This window comes from Quercus suber, unplaced genomic scaffold, assembly GCF_002906115.3.
Source record: "Quercus suber isolate HL8 unplaced genomic scaffold, Cork oak 2.0 scaffold_35, whole genome shotgun sequence".
NCBI lineage: Eukaryota > Viridiplantae > Streptophyta > Magnoliopsida > Fagales > Fagaceae > Quercus > Quercus suber.
The window spans coordinates 1167059-1183162 of NW_027069500.1; the positions used below are offsets into that span (position 1 = coordinate 1167059).

Consider the following 16104-nt stretch of genomic DNA (forward strand, 5'->3'; position numbering starts at 1 on the left):
TGGTGTCGCCGATCCTTGGTCGGTATCCATGGGTGGTTCATAATCGTTTTTCTCCTCTCTCAGACCTGGGTGATTGGGTTGTTGATGAGTTTGTGGAAGGGGAAGATCATGTTGAAGTACAAAAGAGCCACCACCGGTGTAATACTTGTTTTAATTTCAAACAATTTGATTTGTAGTTGTTTGGAATTTTATTTCTTACATTCATATACATTTTTTTTAATATCAAACCCTAACTTTTTGATTCGTGTTATGTTTGTTTTTCTCTAAAAATGTGTTCTTCTAACGGCAAAGGGAGAGGTGGGTAACAGATCTCTAACGGAAGGGACTTCAGGTGGGTAAAGTGATAACGGAAGGGATCTCAGGTGGGTAAAGTGATAAGTTTTGAACCACGGGTAGGCAAAGTGAAAACGGGTCTAACCTCAGGTGGGTTTACTGTAATTATCCCTATATTTAAATTTGGCTTGTTTGCGAAATAAATGAACATAAGCAAATCTTTTTTCTCGAATCGAATTCGAATTATTTATAAATAACTTGTCTCGTTTACAACCCTATAATAAACTCAATAAAATTAAACTTGAACCTCAAACTCAAATAATAAAAAAAATACATACATACATACATTCATACATACTAGTCTCTGAGTATGCGCTCACGCGCGTGCTCGAGACTCTTCTATTTTTTAGGTAAAAATTAATAATTTGCATTTATTATAATTGAGATTTTTACTTTTTCCAATCACAAAAAAAAAATAAAAAAATAAAAATGAATACATGGGGTGAGTTTTGTAGATTAAAGGAGTTTTAAAACTAACAAAAGAGTGATCTTATTTTGTAGGGAGTTAGAGAGTAGAAGTAGAAATTTAAATTAACGTAAAAGTAAGAGTTTATTAGAAGCAAGAAAGCATTTCAACATAGAAGTAGAAATTTATTATTTTTGTCCATTTACTATTTTAGCCCCAATTTTAAGTTTTAGGTAGAGGTATTTTTTACAGTAGAAAAAGAAATAACTAACTTTATTTTGCCAATTTACTATTTTAACCCAATTTTTTAGTTGTTGGTTAATTAATTTGGGGGTATTTTTTACAGGAAAAAAAGCAATAACTAACTTTCTGAATTCTCTTAATATATACAAATCTCTATATATATATATATATATATATTTGTATGTATATTTCCTACATGTGAATAAATTGGCCATTTGCCTAATGACCAATATGTTAAAACTTAAATTTTTGCTAATCTTATCACATATCATTTGCCAAAACTTATATGTGTGCACACGCATGTGAGAAAAACTATTGAGAACTATTTTATCATTTTGGTTCTAATTTGTTGAAGATTTTTAGAATCCAAAATAAAGAGAGGATGAGGAGAAAAAGAGAACGTAAGAATTACATGATTTGGCCTACAACCACGAGAGAAAAGTCCTTAGTGATTATATCTGTACTATACTAAATTGTTGTATTGCCCCATCCCCCCCCCCCCCCCCCACACCAACTACCTATTTTAAAAGAAAAAAGGGAAAACAAACATTTGTATTACAATGAATGTGATGCAGGATATTTATAAATTGCTAAACCTACACTAATTGTATACTAAACTGCAATCACAAGACTTATTGTACAAATAATTAAGATTACTTTGATTGCTCCCCAGATAGGATTGTGCTTGAGTTGTAACATGGATTTGGGCTTGTTATTTTTAAACTAAAACAAAGAAACATTACAATTTATTTTTTTTTAAATTGCAGAAATATAAAACAAGAATGTAAAGGTGCATCTGCTTCTTTATTTGAGGTTCAAGTGATAGTCCACTGAGTTGGCTTAAAAAATTTGGAGCCTAAGACAAAAAGTTTAAATCATACCTTTTTTACATTTAAATATTGATTAAATAATATTTATTTAACTTTTGATGTAATTTTTCATTTAAATTTATTTTTCATGTTTTTTGAGATGCAATATTATTAATTAAGTTTTTGTATTCAATTTTCTCTAGCACAATTTACAATAGAAAATATTTATGAATGAATAAAACATAGATTGTAATAGAAAATTATAATTTAACTAAAATAAATCATAAAGTATGGATCAATATGACCTATTTTTTGTTTTAAAAAAATATTGCAACTTACTAAATGACATGATCATTTTTTTTTCCGGTGATATCATCTGTTGAACTTGCTAATATAATAATAATTATGGGGGGAGTGAACTTGATTCCAGGCCAAGGCCCAAAGGGCCTAGAATATCATACTTGAAGAGATGGGCCAAGGCCATCAATATGAATAGAAGCAAGAGCGTCAGAAGAGTAAAGGGAAAATTCCTCGGATGATCCCTATGATAATCTAAGTATGCCACCAATACCGAAACTCCTATCCGAGTTCATGAGCATGGGTGGTCCTACAGTGGACAAAAGAAGGATTACAGGCAACCGATTCCCCCTTTAATCCAAGATGCCACCCCCACCAGGTGCACCTTAGGAAATCTCCTAAAAGTATAAGGATCATAGAGGCCGTCACCTCCGCATTAATGAGAGATTCTCTACCTAATTTCTACCATATTTAATACATATGGGACAATTTAAACAGTGCAAACACCCCCCAAAAGTCCTATTTCATGATGAAAGGGGGTAGTACCAATGGGGGATGTGACAAGTATCCCAAAAATCCGGCTAGGAGCAGGCCAGTTGGAGATATAAGGGAAAGAAAAATGCCTATAAAAGGGGAGAAGACTACAACAGAGAAGGGGCTAGAAGATTTCAAGAGAGAAAACCATAGAGAAGAAGAAGAGAGAAAGTGAGAACTGAAAAGGTTAAGTGGAGACACATTGTACTTTTGTTTTCTTCCTTACCCCCTACATCTCAAGAAAGCAGTTTATGTATGTTAGACTAGTTCATCCTCACTCCTACTCTCTTAATCAGTTGTTTAAGCCTCCCATTGCGGAGTTTCTACCTTATTTTTATGATTAATAAATTGTGAAAGCCAATTACTTAGAGCATCTCAGATTTTTACCATTTGCGTTTGAGTTTTGGTCCCTCACAATAATAAAATATTAACACAACAAATTGCCATAATATTTTCAAAATTATTGAGGTGTTAATTCTTTATATGTCAAAATAAAATAATAAAATATCATTTTGGAAACAACTACAACTAAAAATAAATGTATTGTGAAGAAAAAAAAAAGTACTATATCCATAACATTTTTCACAATATTTTCATAACAAATTTTAAGTGATAAATCGTTATTCTAATTTAAACTTATCAATAAAATTACTTTTTTACCTACCAATAACAACCCATAACAACCTATAACATATGATTTGTAATGAAAATGTTGTGGATATAGTATTTCTTTAGTGAAAATGTTAAGACATTTTGTTGTCGTCACAATATTTTCACAACTGCTGAAGTATCAATTCTTTACAAGTCAAAGTAAAATATAACAAAGTTATAAAGGTATTATGAAAATGTTGTGTCATTCTTTATATTTCTAGAATTTTTTTTTTTTTATTAGTCAATTTTTGTTGAGCCAAAATTCACTGTTTCAAATATAGTTTTATTAGGTTGAATTTTTGTATTTTGTATTTTTTTTTTCTTTATGCACCATTTAACCATTCTAAGTAAAAACACATAGTTTTACACTCACACACATGACACACTCTACACAAAAGCAAAAAAAAAAAAAACAAAAACAAAAACATAAGCAAAAAAACAAAAACAAAAACATTAAAACACTTTTCATCATTTTATGTTTGCGGTAATTAACAATTCATCCTTAAATTTTAAAATCAAGTAATTTCTCCCTTAATATTTTGGAAATAGCAAATATGTCATATTACTGTTCTCTCAATTATACCCAAATGAAAACTTATAATTCTTAAGATATTCTATTGTGTAATGTCTAAAATACTCTCACTAAATTTTAACATCCCAAAAATTTTCTTTATTTGTTTTGAGTTTTAAATGGTAGTAATACTTAGAAAGTTAGAATGGTAATATAAGGTGTTTTATTTGCTACTTAGAGAACATTGATTTTCTAGGTTTAAATCTTCGAAATTTATAATTTATCTAATGGAAAATTCGATGACACGTGCCTTTTGTTATATTTTTTTTCTTTCCTAAAATGGGTGTTCATTAAAAACTAATTAAGTTAAAGATTGCACCAAAACTCATGTAGAATGATAAAGAAGAAAGTATGAATGAAATTTTTTTTCATTGTCTATGGTTGAACGTATTTGACGAAGAGTTTCAATTGCAGCACATGACATATTTTATTACAAAGATTTAAATAACTGATGATAGCCCTTTCTCTTTTTGGTAGCTCCACTAACCTATTAGTGATTATAATCTACCCTCTAGGTTACCCCCACCGAGATCCGACCATAAAACCGCAACTCATTTAATTCCATACTCAATTAGCTACGACCGATTACTTGACATGGTGGTTGATTCTAATACCAATTATTAAGACTCAACTAAGATAATCTTGGATTGACACAGAGGAAATAATATTTCTGGTTGGTTTCAAGGACAACTAGGCTTCCCTAAGAAAGATGGAGAGAACAAAAATGGAAATAGAGACTAATGTAGTGTTTAGTATTCATTCATCAATGATTTCCCTTTCCTCTCATTACAATCAGACTTATACCCTCATGCTCATCACTATAACTAACTCTGATCCTTTCTTGCCAACTGGCCTAGGTAACTAACTAACTACCATAACTTCTAGGGGCGGAGCCAAAAATATTTGTTTGGGGGGAGGGCTAAGTTGCGACACTAATATATATATATATATATATATCAAGACTACCCCACATACATGTACACACACGCGCTTTTTTATTATATACACGCGCTTTTTTATATGATAAGTTATTGTGGGGGAAAAAGGGCCCAGCCCAACGTAATGGGCCGAAGGCCCATAGGAGGGCTATTTTGCGTCCGAGAAGAGGAAGATGAAGAAGGTAAGGCCCGACTGAAAGTGGGACCCTCAAGATGAAGAATTATCACAGTCCGAAGAGGGCATCTCCTGTCCGAAGAGGTTGTAATCCTCTGACGCGATATCATAGATCAATTGAATGTGTGAAAGGCCAGAATGACCTTCCGAGGACTCCACCTGATCGAGATAAGCTCTGAGCATGCCATGGAACGATAAGGATGGAGAAATATCTAAGGGGAAAGACCACCTGATCGAGATAAGCTCTGAGCATGCCATGGAACGATAAGGATGGAGAAATATCTAAGGGGAAAGCTGCTGCCACCGTATTTAATGCACTGCAACAGCTTTTCTGGCCGCATTTATGTGGAGAAGACCCCTGAACAGTGCATCCTAACCTACCGCCACTCACACAGAGCTAAAAGAAGATGTCTGACGTGACATGTACTACAACAAACTCATGGATGAGGAACACGTGGACGATGGAGATGAGGACAAGAGTGACTATATAAAGAAAGGAAGCTCCTAACAAGAGAGGGGAGAGAAAACTTGGTTGTAACCCTAGGATTTTGGTTCATCAGAAAAACTAATAGTGTAGCTCTTCGGATTATCAAAGTTTACGTACAAATTAATGTCAGCTTGTGTTTGAAAGCGGTGATCCGTTGTTATCAATCCTATACTTAATCTAGCTCTTTCACCTATACTCTACAAATTAATTGTCTTTGGGCTTGAGCCACAAAATCCAACCCTACAGTTATATATATACCAAAAAAAAAAAAAAGTTTAGTATTTTCAATCAAAATTATGTTTGATGGTGATCTTTCATAAAATAAAATTCATTTTTACTATTTTTATAGTGAAATACTTAAAAAGTTTAATTTTCAATACAAATTATCAAATTTTATACTAAAGTAAGTACAAAATATTTCGATTGAACTAATGAAATTTTAAAAAACATGAATAATCCAAAACTTGGATGAACAAGTTATATTCCAAACATATTTGAAGCTATCTTGTTCTAATTCATTATGTGGCAACTAAAGAGACATTTCATGTGTAGTTTTAGTGACAAGATTTTTTTAATAAGTCAATGACTTATTAATCGCTACATAACGGGTTAAACAAGATAGATCCAAACATGTTTAGTACTAAACTTTATCAAATATTTAATTGATATAAGAGCACATTTTATAATAAAAAATAAAATTGTGAAAAATAAAGTTATGTATCTATAACTATTAAACCAACTATTTTTTTTTTTTAAAGAGTATTATTGGACTAATACAAATATATGGGGGGCCAACTCTTATTTTTGTAGACTAAATTTTGAAAATATTAAAATAATTATATATATTAAGAAAAATTTCAAAATTATGGGAGGGCCATGGCCCCTCCACCCATATACATGGCTCCACCCTGATGACTCCCATGCCATGTGTGTAATACAATTTAGCACATGCCTAATACAATTTAGCACATGTCTAATACAATGTCATGTGTGTAATACAATTCAGCAAATGCCTAATACAATACAAATCAATGTTAACATTTTTAGCAAAACTCAATTGCTTATTATTGAAAAATGATGATATTCGTTATTGTAGGGTCAGTTTTGGTAGCCCAAGCCCAAAAGATATGGGTCAAAGGGTCAACGAACCCAAGACAATAAATTTGTAGAGAGTGGGCGAAAGAGCTAGGCTGGTTATGAAGTAAACAATGGTTGGCTAGGTTACTTGCAATAATGATAACATGAACTAATGCTTGAACAACTCCATGAATGTATGTCCGAAGAGACATTTTATTAAGTAAACAGTGATTATAACATTCAGAGCTACAGTAAAACTTTTCTCTTTCTTTTTTCTCTCTTCCCTCTGTCCCCTATTATCAGGGACCCTTCTTCTTTATATAGCATCCTCTCCTATCATCTCCATCGTCCACCTGTTCTTCATCTGCGTATCTACTCAAGTGCATGTCACGTCATGTGTCTGCTTTAGTTCTTTGTGAGTGGTGGTAGCCGAGGTTATACTGTTCAGGGGTCTTCTCCACATAAATGCGGCCAGAAAAGCTGTTGCAGTGCATTAAATGCGGTGGTAGCAGCTTTTCCTTTAGATATTTTTTAGTTCTGATCATCTCCGGATCCACTCAGGACCTATCATTACCGTTGGGATCGTTAGGAAGATTATTCGGACCTTCCTCACGTTTGTTTGATCAAGGCTATTCGTAGCTGAGGAGCAAGACGTCTTCGGACCAGTGATGATCTCTTCGGACGATACTCCCCCTCTACTTCTGGGCTTCCTGCTTCAGATGGGCTGCCCCAACCACCTATTGCTCCTCGAAAATACAATAGCCCTTAATAGGGTGTCCCGGGCCAATTAAGTAGCTTTGGGCTTTTTCCCCCCACATTTATCATTTTAGAAATTTTTGATGAGTAGATATCACCTTTAGCAAATAGGTATCAAAATTCTTATAAAAATAAGATTAACTTTGAATGATATACATTTTTTATGTATATAGTTTCATACTTTTTCAAATAAAAATTATACCTTAGTTTTCTTATTCAAGATGCAGTACATGCCTTGCACGCAACCGACACTAGTTATATTATAAAGTTGTACAACGAAGTGACAAACTAACAAGGAAATGTGCAGTGGGTTCTATTTAGCTCAACTAGAAAAGTCTCTCATGGTTAAATAAGAGATATGAAATTCAATCTCCATCTATACCAAAGAAAACGTTTGACCATCACGCATCCTTGAAATGTAGAATTCTATCTCATATATATATATATATATTTAAAAGGAAACGTGTGGGCTGATTATTTGATGTGAAAAGTTCTATTTAAAATGATGTGATGTGCAAATAATAGGAGTAGTTGCAGCGTGTAAAATGGTGGTAAATAATAGAAGAAGATAAAAATGTGGATTCCATGTTATCCCCTAATAACATAAAAGTCGAGGATTAAAACTCACTACTACTTACTTTTATATACTTAAAATAAAACGACACGTCTAGTTAAAAAAGTATTGGAGCGGGGGTGTTTGCGATGCGGTGCGATGCAGTTTTGAGATATTTTTAGCACCACACTTTGCAGTGTGGTTTATCTAAAATTATAACTGCACTGTATCTTATTTTTGTGATCACATGTGCAGTGTGATGTGATGCAATTTAGAGTTTAGCCAAAACTATAACCATACCATACCTCATTTTTGCGGTCACATGTGTGGTGCTATATATAAGATGCAATTTGAAGTTGGTATATTTTTCAAATTTTGGGCATTTCCTACCCAGCCCAAAACTTTTTTTTTTTTTTTAGGGCCAAGTTTTAAATTATTTAACTAGTTTTTCTTTATTTTGGGTTGACTTTTCTAGCTAACATTTACTAGGATTATCAACTTAAAAAAAAAAAAAAATGAAAACTAGGGTTATTAAACTATTAATAATATATTTAATATTAAAAATAAATAAATATATTAATATATAGAGAGGGTGTGGTGCAATGCAATTTGTACTGTTTTCTTATTATAAAACTGCAAACTGCATTGTACCATGCAGTGCGGTGCAATGCAGCGTATTTTTACTTGCGGTGCGGTGCGGTTATGCTATTTTGTTGGCGGTTTTGGTGCAGTTTTTGATGTTTGTGCGGTTTGGTGAACATCCCTAACTGGAGGTAAGTCAAACCCATTTGTAAACTCAGTAAATGTTATAGTACTTTTAGCACTGCTTAAAAAGTATAGGTGTAAACGTGTTTTTCCATTAAAATGATGCGTTAAATGCATTCTATTGGCTAATAAAGGCACCTTGATTTTTTTTTATATGGTGAAACAACCTTAATTAAAATATATGGATATATAAATTAATATTATATTAATAAAGCGGGGGCCTTAGGCCATTGCCTAAGTTGCCTATAAAATTGAGTCGGCCTGATAGTGCATTAGTAACATTATTATTTACGATACTCTATGCATGTGATTTGAATCATATATCTCTTTTTCACTATATATATAATTTATAGGGCATACATTAAGAAATTTTTTTTGAAAAAATAAATAATAAATAAATTTTTTTACAATTTTTTAAATCTCTATATATAGTTTTAAAAAATAAATAATTAATATATGTCTAAGGATTAACCGGACATGCCGACCCATATATATACTATAAAACATTTTATTTGGCTTAGTAAAAATATCTTGAGGATAAGGACAATGTGTACTTTACACTATTGATCAAAAGTTTTGATTTGAATGTTTGAAAAAAAAGTTTCAAGTTTTCCACATAATTCAAGCTCTAGTAACATGCCTACCACACTAGATGTCAGGCAGTTCGGTAAGATGGAGATGCAATATGCATTAATGATTTGATAGCAAGAGAGTTAATACCGTACCGGAGACCGTATCGATTTGTTTAGTGGTACGGTATATTTTGGATACCGGTCAATACCGGTGTACCGTTTCGGGTTTACCGCTATTTTTTATATTTTTAAATAAATATATATATGTATGTGTGTATGTATATATTATAATAAATATAAAAATTTACCATAAAATATTTCCTCAATTCAAAACTAATTATTCATAATTTTAGACTTTAGTATCAATTAAAAGAAAAAAAAAACACACAATATAAAAAATAGAAAGCTTAAAAGTTACCATTGCATATTAAGAAAACAAATAATACTAATAAGTTAATGCAAATAAGTTATCATTCTACCCTAACAAAAATTCAAAAATTACAAAACTTACAAAAAAAAAAAAAACTTTTTTCTGTACCGGCCGGTATTGTCCGAAATTGGCCGGTACGGCCGGTATTTAAATCGGTACGAAACGTTAATGTTTCAATACCGGTATGCAACCGGTACGGTACGTACCGGCTGGTACCGGTTCGGTATCGACTTCCTTATTTGATAGGAGAGCACTTACAGTAGTGATGCTATATTATTATATAGGTATTTTTTAACTTATCAAACACTAAAAAACATGCTCCAACATCGGAGTTAAATCTATTTTTTTTAGCTCCATTGATATAGTGCACATCTATAGATAGATGTGCACTGCTTATAAGAGCTAAAAAAAAATTATTTTATTAAATTTCTCTCTCCTCTTTCATTTAAAAAATATTCTTTCTTTCTTTCTTTTTCTCTCTTCCGCTTCTGTTCTTTCTTCTTTTTTCCTTCTCATTTTTTTTTTCTCTCCCTCATCTACTCTCTGCTTTGCTGATCTGTTTTGGATCTTCATCTTCATCTTCATCACCAATCTGTTCTGGGTTCATCTTCATCGCCATCCCACGCCATCGATCCATCTCGCTCAGTCCTCCATCTCACCGCCGACTTTTCCGGTATCCATCGTGCTTGGCTTCTCCGGTATCCCGGTCCACGCCGACCCACTCGCCAACGTGGCCCTCGATGGGCCCCACGCACTTCACCATTCCGATTCTTCTTGGATCGTTCACTGATTGGACTCGCTAGCCCACTCGGAACTCCGAGCTCGACTCAGCTGAGTCGTCCTGCATTTTCTTCTTCTTCTTTCTTCTCCGATGAAAGCTCTTAACTAAACATTTATTTCATATTCGTTTTATTTATTTATTTTTTCCTGCTGTGGATTGCTACTACTGGTGGTGGTGGCGACGGCTGTGGTTGTGGCTGTGGCTGATGGTAGAGGTGGTTATGGTTGGTGCTGTGGATGTTTTTTGGGTAGTAAGATATATTATTTTATTGTAAGAGATATATTATTTTATTGTAATGTTTATATTATTTTATTGTGTTGAAAGTTAAAATAGATCCATTGCTGCGGCATGTAGGTAAAATAGATAAAGTAACTTTTGGTGAAACTAAAAAACTAAATTTTTAGCTCCACTGTTATGAATGCTCTAAGATGTTATCACAATTTGCTAACTTGAGGCTTGGTAATTAGTGCATTATTATGATAATATTCTCAAAAAAAAAAATTGTAAAAAGAAAATTTATTATGAAAAATTTATGTTACTATATTTATTGATCATACTCTCCTATCTCCTTGTGATATTATAAAACAAGTCAAGTATTTGATTTAAATGGTAGATCAGTAGTAACCTTATTATTTGTGGGAAAATTTTTAGTTCTAAACATGTTTGGAAGTATCTTGCTCCAACTCACTATATGATAATTGAAAAAGTTATCATATGTAATTTAATTTTAATTCCATGACTTTCTTAATAAGTCATATAACTTGTTTAAATAATACACACAAAAAAATTGATTTCAACATATTTGGAGTAAAATATTATTATTGTTTCTACCTCCTCCCCCTTATGTACTTATCTTTAAAATAAATAAAGAAAACGAAAATCAACCATTAAAAAAAAAAAGAGAAAGATGGAATCTCAAGTATATCTTCCCAATTCTCACATGACAACTTGACAAAGCACGTGATTGAGCTTAATATATATATATATATATATATATATAAAGAGAGAGAGGCTATTCGGTGTCAGGTAGATTCATAAATCTTTATCGTATAATATATAGAGGTTGCCCATCGTTTTCAATACCTCGGCCTTGTGAAACTGCGCTTTTACTTGGATAAGATCCGAAGAATATCAGATACAGAGTGACCCCACTTTATTAATATAGGATAATAATACTTGCAAATCCAACACAACAACAACAAAAATAAACAATAAAATTAAAGCAAATGACGGACAACCCGTTATTGTTTCTGAAATTTAAGGTCATGGGTTTTTCTGAGTTTTTGATTTGATCGATTGTGAATTATTGAAGAAAAAGAAAAAAGAAAAACATAGACAACCCAATTATGTTTGTCGAATACAGGGACTTGGGTTGTTCTTTGTTTTCGATTTGACAACTTGTATTTTGCGTGGCCACGATTCTTCTACAGAAGAGATCAAGAGCTCTGTCTTGGTCCATTGGTCGGTCAATTCTATTTCTCAATTCTAACACTACTAGAGGCTGAAATTCGATTTGCTTATTATAAGAGGCTGCAAAGAGAGTACGTAGTTTATACATACACGGTGAGTTTTTTCTCGTTATTAAATATTACAGTTTTGGTTATGATTCCATGGTAATTTTTGTGAAAAAAAAAAAAAAAGAAGAAGTTTTGTTTTGTATGTATGTTAGTATACATGACGTGAGTTATTTGTCGTTCAAAATTGGCTGTCTTATTGAAATTTGCGGTGTTTTGTTTTGTTACTCAATTTAAACAGATAGGTGTATTCTTAGTTTGTTTCCGTCTTCACAGAACATTTCAGCAAGACCATATAGAAGGAGGTATACAAATTTTTTGGCTGCTATTTCAGCTACATATTGCTCTGGTGGTATGCTACGTTTCTCTGAAGGTAAACTAATTTTTTTTTTAATTGTAATTTATTTAGTTATAAATTTAAATTGTTGGGTTATCTTTCTTGTTTTTTGGAAATTTGGTTTGATGTAAAATATATTTTGTATTTTTAATCTGCTCAACTTGGGTGTGAATCGGTTTAGAAAGAGACTTTTTCTTCAGCTTTTGGTTTTTGCTATGAACATTTGTTGGGTTTCACACTTACTTTATTTGGACTTTTCTTTAGTTCTTTTTTCATCTCCTTATCTCTTCTTTATCCTTTGTTTCTGCTTCTGGGTTGATGATTGCTCTGTTGGCCTGTCCTCTACATAATTATTTGTCTTTATGTTTCTGTGTGCAATTCCTACAGAGCAAAATGTTTTCATATATTGGTTCTCTTCTTCTGTTGAAGCCCTCTATATTGACCAGTTCCATATCTAATTGAGTTTAAACTTTAGACTTTATGCTCCTCTCTTCTTTTTCTGTGTTGCCTTTCTGTTTAAGTGTTGTGTCCTGGATTTCTGCCATTATAAATATAAAGTGTTTGTCATTTATTTTGTTCATATAGATTCTTCTGTACAGTTTGGGTCTTTGGAGAAGTTGGGATTCATCTCTTTTGTTATAAATTGACACCCCCAATCCTTTCTCTCCTGCACACTGATCAGCTGTGTTTGTGGTTTCCACTGTTTTTAGGTTTTGCAATGTCCAAGTTATGCTGTATAAATTTCTTTGATCTGACTTCATTCATATGGCTGCAGGTTTTCTTTCCTTTTCTGAGTTTCATTTGTTTGATTATCCAAATCATCATTTCAATTAAAGTGGAAATTTTATACTGAGGATTAAACTCATAAGCCATGGAGAATTCTTATGATTCATCTAATGGAAATGGGCCAACTGACAATGGGCACATGGTTATGAGGAACTCTTCATATCAACCCTGCGTCAAGGGGTCATTACCTTGGCTTGATTTGAGGGTTTTTTATGTTAGAGTTAGCAAATGTGAGATTGATGATTCCACTCCTGAGTACCTCACACTAAACCATATTCCACTCAATCGCGATACGCTTCTTGAAGTTAATGGTGTTAGAGCTAGCATATATTCTGACGGTGTGTCAACCCTTCTTAGAAGGGATCGATTAGATAAGAAGTCTGAAGAAGCTACATTTGTTAGCACTGATAGTATCAGGATGACAGGAAGTGTGAAGTTTGAGGTCTTTGATAAGGATATTCTTGTGTTATTGGGGGCTTTAGAATTGTGTAATAGTAATGGTTCTGTTGGAGAATCAAATACTCAAGGCCAGGGATGGAGCATTGATTGTGAATCTGATATAACTCTGGGCACTGGCTTCTTTAAGGGTAAGCAATTGATGGGGCCAGACTTGGCTTCACCTACAATTGAGGTCTACATTGCTGGGTCCTTTTTGAGCACTCCAATTATCTTAACAAAGACTTTGCAGCTTGGTCGTCGAAAAAAGCATATGAGGAAGGGCATGTTGGATTCGATACCTGAGTATGAGACGACTGAAAGCCAGAAAGATGTTCCTTCCGGGCTTGATTTGCAGGTTCTGTTTTGCTAATTTAATTCTTTAAGTTTTAGATGGGTTTTTGCTTTTCTGACTTTTAGATGTTCTGCTCATATTTTGTGCAAGTGTTGCATTATCATTGCCCATGTTCCCTTTGTTTGCTGCTAAATGTTCACTCCCTTGTTTGTTGCATAGAATGTTTTATGTCTGGACTCTGGACAGGCATATACAATCTTATCCTAGATGGTCAGAAGGATAGGTGCTGGCACATGGTTTGAAGCTAAGAACTAAGACAATACTACACTTTTTGTTTTGCGTGTCATTATTTTGAGTGACTTCTACAAATATACACATGGTCAGAAGGATAGATCCAGGCAGAGATGTATATTTGAAAAAAATTTGTCATCTTTCTTCGGTCTTTCATTGTTGTATAATGTAATGACTAAAAAAAATACAAAATAACCGTGGAAACTGTATGTACACATTTACACCCATTTTGATTTAGTACAGAGGTGTGCTCAATATGACCCTGGCCTTGAAATGGGTAGAATTTCACCTACTTTGTTAAGGAGTCAAATGCTCCCCCCACCCCCAAATAATATAAAGATGTTCTATAGAGTCATCAGAACCTTCTTTGGTGAAATTATCTTTTGGTTCATACTGAATTATATTCACATAATTACAGCACGTACACGTGGATGTGGAAGGATCCCATCAGTGGTTTTCTTCTATATGCTAAAGCCAGTATCTTTTCATTTGTGACTTTCGTTAGTGTATCAGCTGATCTACAAATGGATGTCCTTCTTTATATATGTTGCATCTTAAACTTCTTTTGGTTACTTCACAATACTCTCAAGTAGGCAAAAGCTGCTTTAATCTGAACAACATTTGTTAACTACTTTTTGGAAATCCTTTGGGTGCATTTAACATACATTGCTTTACTATCCCTATAGGAACTTCACCCTGATAATCAGTATGCAATTTCTGTTCTTATCTTGATCAGTTGAAGTCAACTGCAGCGCTTTCAGGTCTGTTGGATGCAATAGCCCAAATGTGACAATAATTGATATTGTTATTGCAGCTAGGATTAGATTAATTTTCTTTCATCTGATTTGTGTAATTTAGTTTAATGGTCATACTTGTCTCATGAATTATACACTTGGCACTTTTATCAGGGTATTAACAAAGATGTCTTCACCAAGAAGATTTTTATGTTTACATATGTTTTACATTGCTACTAAAGTTTACTTCCCATAACCTAGCACCCTGCTCATTTTAATTTATTCTGCAGATGTCAGAATTCCCGAACCACAAACCAGAAAATGAAGACTACAGTAACCCCTACACTGGGACAGCATATTTTGAAGATGAAGATGGAGAACTTTCATGGTTCAATGCTGGCGTAAGAGTAGGTGTCGGGATTGGCCTTAGCATTTGTCTTGGAGTTGGAATTGGAGTGGGCTTGCTGGTTCGAACATACCAAGGCACCACCAGCAACTTTAGAAGGCGACTACTTTAATCCGCACTTTCATTGTTTGCCCTTCTAGCAAAATGTCATCCTTTCAACTCCCCCATGATACAAAGGCAGCTAACTTAGTGGTACTTCCGACATGTCTCGGTTGTCAATATGGAGGCTTATGGATTTTGCAATTAAGCGTAGGAATGCATGAGTTCAATCTTTTCTTGGCCTCTGCTGGGGCTAAGCCTTGCAACCATTACAAGAGGTTCATTTGTTTCAAATGTACAACTATAAATGCAGGAAATCTCTCAGCAGCACTTTCACTTGATTTTGTAGGGAATGAACTCATTAGTGTGTGCGACCACATAGCAAGTGTTGTCTGCTGTGGTCTTCTATATCTGTGAATTCTTTTGTTTTGTAACGAGCTGATGGCAGTAAAGTTTTGGTAATGGAAAGAAATGTAGATCCCTTTCAACGGGTCACGACTCAGTTTGTCAAATTTGTCTTTATCCTTGTTATGTTGGCTTTGCATGCTGACTATATTGTCATTATCCTAATTTTAGGTTGTAGTTAGTTACACAATACCATAGTTCTAACTAGCGCGGCTTGATGCATTTAGGGGCCTTAGGTGAAAATTGACTTGAAACTTTTTATATATTTAAATATGACTTTTTTCATAAAAAAAAAATTAATATTATTTAAATTCCATTATCTTGTTTTAGATGTAAAATTATTGATGCAAAATTATTAATTAACCAAATCTTTTTTTCTTTAGAAAATCTATAGACACAAAAAAATTGACAAAACTTTTGTTGATGTGGTAGATTGGTAATGACAAGTAAAAATGTGATGTTAATTATAGACATAGATGAAAAT

The 16104-nt window shown here is 33.3% G+C and overlaps 1 protein-coding gene across 2 annotated transcripts; it reads left to right on the forward strand.

The window, feature by feature from the left end:
* Positions 1–11458: 11458 nt before the first annotated feature.
* LOC112017498 (uncharacterized protein At1g01500) lies at positions 11459–15727 on the forward strand. 2 transcript variants are annotated; one of them, XM_065770718.1, is made up of 4 exons: positions 11459–11941; positions 12134–12265; positions 13005–13808; positions 15061–15727. In XM_065770718.1, exons 3-4 carry the CDS (start codon positions 13101–13103, stop codon positions 15286–15288), a joined length of 936 nt encoding a protein of 311 aa, XP_065626790.1. In that variant the 5' UTR covers positions 11459–11941; positions 12134–12265; positions 13005–13100; the 3' UTR covers positions 15289–15727. The 2 variants fall into 2 exon arrangements, with proteins under 2 accessions (XP_065626790.1, XP_023905721.2); XM_024049953.2 differs by having other exon boundaries at positions 12169–12265.
* The last annotated feature ends 377 nt before the right edge of the window (positions 15728–16104 follow it).